Source organism: Benincasa hispida, chromosome 1 (assembly GCF_009727055.1).
Source record: "Benincasa hispida cultivar B227 chromosome 1, ASM972705v1, whole genome shotgun sequence".
Taxonomy (NCBI): Eukaryota; Viridiplantae; Streptophyta; class Magnoliopsida; order Cucurbitales; family Cucurbitaceae; genus Benincasa; species Benincasa hispida.
In genome coordinates, this window is record NC_052349.1 from 84,243,670 (window position 1) to 84,249,524 (window position 5,855).

The following is a 5,855-nucleotide window of genomic DNA, read 5'->3' on the forward strand; positions in this document are numbered from 1 at the left end:
GTTAACATTGACTCTCAACGAATAAAATAAGTCGTGGGAGAAAATAGCCTTAGATGTGTATTTCAAAACCAACTCCCGACAGTATCTATATAGCGCTAACTCCCGACGCCTATTGTACACTGTCAGGAAGGACCCTCTCTGTCGGTTCTCTCTCTCGGCCCGTTTTTGAAATCAGGAGATTCTCTTTTTCTTGTAGTGGATAATCATATTTAAAATTTGAAGTTTATAGATAAAGAAACAAATTAATATTTTCAAATAAAGTATAACTCAATTGGTTTAGGTATATGTCCTCACTAAAAATTAGAGATTCAAAAGTCTCACCTCACATGTTATTAAGCTAAGAAAAAAGTTATATATAATTTTAAAGTATCAATTGGATAAAGCATTATACCTTTAGCTTAATGGTTAAGTAATGGTTAGATATTTAAATCTTCATCCTCACAAATTTTTATAAGGATAAAAACAAAAACAAGAAGAAATTAAATACATAAAAAAAAAAAAGAGGTTGATGACTTGATAACATGTTTGAAAGTGCTTTTAATATAACTAAAATCACTTTTATCATGTTCAATATCACTAATAAACATGTCTTAAATCATTCAAAATCATTTTAATATTTTATGAACAAATTGAACTACCCATGTGGTTGAGAGCCCTCATAGTCTCAAGATAATGATACACTTGTTACTTTTACATTTTTAATCGTTACCTTCATACAATCAAAATTGATTTTAAATTATTAAAAGCATGATTTAGAGTGATTTCAAATCTGACAAAAGTGATTAATCACCCATCCATATTTCAATTATCTCCGACTTAATTAAAATAATGTTTATTAAAGAGAGATATACAAGGCATTCATTAAATTGATGAAATGGGATTAATTTTTTATGATGATATGTCAACCATCCATCTTCAAATTATGCAACACAACTCTGCATTTTCATGGAAAAAGTTCTTTAAATTATTTATTTCTTCATCCTCTCTAATATTCTCAAACTTCAACTCTTTTAAGGAATGCTTCCAACATGTAATGGGAAGAGAGGCACAGCAACAATGATGAACTGCTATATTTGTTGCCTTTTCATATACAAACTGAGACACAAAACATATATTAATGTTACTAAACAACATTAAGGCTGAAAAAAGATGATGATTTAGACTCCACTCGATAACAATTTAAGCCCGTTTGATATCTATTTGACTTTTGAATAATGTATTTGTTTTCTTAAAATTTCTTTATCATAGTTTTCATCATTTCTAACTTAACATTTGAATTTTTAATCAAATTTCAAAAACAAAATTAATTATTAAACGGTCCTTGAAAAAATAACTTTTGTTCTTTAAAACACTCTTAAAATGTAGATAATAGAAATTAATTTTTTTGTTTTTGAAATTGAAGTACATGAATATTACTTCTACCCATAAATTTTTATTTCTATTGTTTACTTTCTACTAATGTTTTTAAAAACCAAGCCAAGTTTTTAAAACTAAAAAAATTCTAGAAACTTATTTTTGTTTTAGATTTTGACTAAGATTTCAAGTGTTTATCTAAGAAAATGTGAAAACCATGATTGAAAAATTGAAAGGAAACAAACATAAATTTAAAAAATAGAAAACTAAAAAACGAAGTTACCAAACGAGGTCTTAGTTTTTAGAACTTAAATTATGAAAATATTGCTAGAAAGTAAAAAAAAAAAAAAAAAAAAAAAAAAAAAAAAAAAAAAAAAAAACTCGTAAATGTAAGTAGTATTCATAAATTTATCTATATATTTGTACGATATTGTTTGCTTTAGACCTAAATTCATATGGATTAATTCTATAGAAATAGGGTGTGTTTGGTTTAACTTTTGAGTGTTTAATTTTGAAAATAAGTAATTTTAAGAAAAATTAAAGTATTCCACAACCACTCAAAATAATTTTTGAATTTTTTTTTTTATAAAAAGAGTTTAAATAAGAAAGAATTTTTTAAAAAAATATTTTTTTCTCTAGTCAATTCAAATAGGTCGATAATCTTACACTAATTGAAGTATTCTACTTGTATTCTAGTGATTGACATTGGTTTTGCCTATAACCATCCTATCTCTTAAACTAAAGATCACCAAATAATTTTTCTTTTGAGGGATCATCCTCACCTCTTCCCTTTACTAGATTGTTTAACTCTTTTTCAGCATACCATTTATAACATTAAGCTTCGGTTATATTGTAAATTTAATTCCTGTAATTTGAATAAAATTAGAATTTAGTTTCTATAATTTTAAATATTGAAATTTAATTCATACCATTTAATAAAATTTCATAAATAGTATGTGATTTTATAAAATTCTAACAAATAGTTCTTACTATTAGGAAAGAAATTCTAATTATAAATCATAGGAGCTAAATTCTAACATTTTCAAATTATAGACCCCAAATTTACAATTTAATTTTCAATGTCGGAGAGTAAACCAAATTAAGAGAAAAAAAATAGGAAATTTAAGTTGAGAACTGTAATAAACATTAGAAATACGGTTCAATCCGGTTTGGTTTAATTGACTTTTTCGACTAAAGTGAGTCTCAAATCAAGTAAAAACTGCAGTTTTAGAAATAATCAAAGAATGGCATGAAAGTGATACTTACCTTTAAAATCTTCTTACCAAAACCAGATTCTATTGTGATGGTGTCTGGTTGAGGGGCAATCCAAAGCAAAGCCTCCACAAGATCTTTAAGAGAAGGACTAAACAAAGGCTTTATTATCTTAAGTTTCAAATGCTTCACACCATATAAAGGGGAAGCAAATGTCTCCCTCAGCTCCTGTGGAACAGTCACAGTCTTTGCAGAAAAAAAAAGAGTTCATATCCAACAAACAAGCGATGTTAGAGAACTTGCATTTTGTAAATCAAATTAATATCTATGTGCATACGGATGAAGAAACAATTAACTAGAGACTCGTTTGGTAATCATTTTGTTTTTTTTTTTTTAGTTTTTTGAAAATTAAGTCTATTTCGTTTCATTTTCTTATTGTAGTTTGTATCAATATTATGTAGAATAGTTGAATTCTTAGTCAAATTTCAAAAACAAAAACAAGTTTTTAAAAACTAGGAATGAACTCATTGGATAGTAGAGCAAATAAGAACGAACCTTTCCTGTTCGACTTTGCAATGTCAAGACTTTGAGATGATTGAAATGTGCTAAGAATTCAATCTGTTTAACAAACCATGGATTATCGAAAATCCGTGGGGAGAGCTCGACATTGGCTTGCGAGAGAGCAGGAGCGTTTAGAGAGAAAGAAATCACATCCCCAGAAAACTCGAGCACCGATAGACACGGAGTGTCGATGTGAACTCTCGTCACTGATTCACATCCACACAAGATGAATTTTTTCAAATGGGGGCTTGAGATTCTCAAGCTCTCCAACATGTGGCAATAAGACAGAGCCAACATCTCAAGCAGAGGAAATTCAGAGATACAATCATGGAACCAATCATCTTTTATAGCCACCATGGAAAGTTTCAAAGTTTTTAGATTCTTGCAAGAGCTGATATTGATACAACAAGGCTGAAACTGCCCTCTAAACTCAAAAGCTTGAAGATTCATGGCTTCGATCCCAATCTCATACAACCCACTATTGTTTTGAACCTCCATTGTTATGAGTTCATTAGTTTCACATAGCCAAAGACTTCTCAGTCCAAGGCAAGAATTGAGTTTGATATGCTCAATGAGAGGACAATTTGAGACTAATCTTTTTACAATCTCATCTTCAGCAAAAACTCCCAATAGGCTTACCCTTTTCATACTCAACAACTTTAATCCCTCAAATGGAGGACACAATTTGCAATCACCAACTGTCAAAACTGTCAATGACTGGTTTGCAAAAACTCTCTGAGGCAGATTGTACCTTTTGCCATTTTCCACTGTCACAACAATCTCAAGCTCCCCGACGCCGTTCTTGAGCACGTAGTCGATCCACTGGTCGACGACGGTCGCTGAGTTCGGCCCTGGGAAGTCGGTATGAAGCGTAAACTTCCTGAGGCATTTCAGCTGCTTGAGAGTTTGTTCCACAAAGTTGATGAGCTGAAGTCTCTTGTTTTCAGCTGATTGTTTGGTTTCTAATAAGTTGGGTTCAAACTGAAAGAAGTTTGTGTCAAATTCAAAAGATGGGAAAGTGAACCAAAGATGGCTCCATCTTTTGGATAAGATAGTGGCTTGAACAATTTGTTTGATGGGGAGAAATGAAAGAATGTGCTGCAAAATGGGGTCTGGGAGTTCAGATATCAGATCCATTGGAATTGAATTTTGATTCAGAAAAAAAAATGGGATTTTCAATTTTTCAGAAAGTCAACTACTCTCTTTTGGAGAAACCAATACTTTGATGTTCTTGGACTGTCTGGCTGTTACTTAACAGAGTTCAACCAAAATCAATGAAAAAAATAAGGTTAAAACTTACAACATGTTTTTAGTCTCTATAATTTGATTATAGATCACATCTTTGTAATTTGGCTTCATTACAATTTGATTCTTCAAAATAATTTTCTATTTTTTTTATATATTCTATTTAAGATTTAAGAGATGTGTCATATATAAACACTCTTCATCATTTACACATTATCTCTATATTTTGTACTCTGTTGTATATTATCTCAAGATAATAATTAAAGTCGATTCTCTTTTCTATCCGTATATGTGTAGTTAATTCACTATTAATGAACCATGTAAATATGTGTTGTTTACTTATTGATTCATTTATACGTCATTACATTAGTCATTAAACTTATGTTCAAATTAAGGATATTTCTCATTTATAATAAGTTATGGGTTTGATTACTCTTTACTAAATAGAGGAGTATGCTTTAGTTTTATATTGTATAATATGTATTACTTTTATCATTAGAGGAATTAATACACAAATGGTATAAAGATATTTAATTGTCTTTTTTAAAAAAAAAAATTAAACACAGTGAACTTATTTATTATATCTTTTAGAATTTCAAATATTAAATTGTTAAATAAATAGTACAAGAGCAAAAATACTTGGTGAATTTTTGTTTTTTTTTTTTTTTTTTTTTCGTTTCAACCTTATGATTGAGGCAAATTGAATCATTGACCTTAAGTTGATAATAGGTGACCTATACTTCAGACAAAAATATTTTATTCATGTATTTTTACTCATGCTAAGTGTGTAGACTACATTTTTAGTTCAACAACATATAAGAGAGAAGATTTGAAGATATTTTTATCGAGATATTCTTAATCCTCATGTTTTGATAATATATTAAATTATCAATTGATTTACAATTTTAAGCTAATGAGTTGCATTAAATTTAATTATATCAACATTTAAACAGCAGCTAAGTGGTAACATGTATTGAATAAGGTTATTGGTTCAATTCTCATCTCTTGTTGACTAAAAAAACAATTAAAATTAAAACTAAATATCATTTAATAAAAAATTAAAAGGAAGCATAGCTCAATCGATATTATTGTTAACTACTACAAATCCAAGTTCCAATCCCCCAACCATTATTATATTTAAATATATATATATAAAACAACGATATGATGATGATGCTAATAATAATAATAATAATCAATATCATTATTGCTATTATTGTAATTATTTAAACATAATGATTTGGATGCCTTTGAGAACACGAATAGATTTTTTAAAAAAAAAGAAAAACAAACGAATAAAAATGTGGTGGTTTGTTGGTAGTGTAAGGAGTTGCATTAAGTCCAACACATAAAATATAAATAATATCATGCTGGCATCCCCTAAATTTTAATTATATACAATTATGACATTGCTAATTATTTATCTTATAATAATATGAAATGTCCCTAAAGAATTATATACATTACTTGTTAGGACTTAGGAT

General features: G+C 28.6%; 1 protein-coding gene across 1 annotated transcript; it reads right to left on the reverse strand.

Annotated features, from left to right (window-relative positions):
- Positions 1–815: 815 nt before the first annotated feature.
- LOC120091169 (F-box/LRR-repeat protein At3g03360-like) lies at positions 816–4,371 on the reverse strand. Its single transcript, XM_039049064.1, has 3 exons — positions 3,121–4,371; positions 2,620–2,811; positions 816–1,095 (listed from the first exon to the last, which is right to left on the reverse strand). The coding sequence occupies exons 1-3, from the start codon at positions 4,261–4,263 to the stop codon at positions 916–918; spliced, it is 1,515 nt and encodes a 504-aa protein (XP_038904992.1). The 5' UTR covers positions 4,264–4,371; the 3' UTR covers positions 816–915.
- Positions 4,372–5,855: the final 1,484 nt, after the last annotated feature.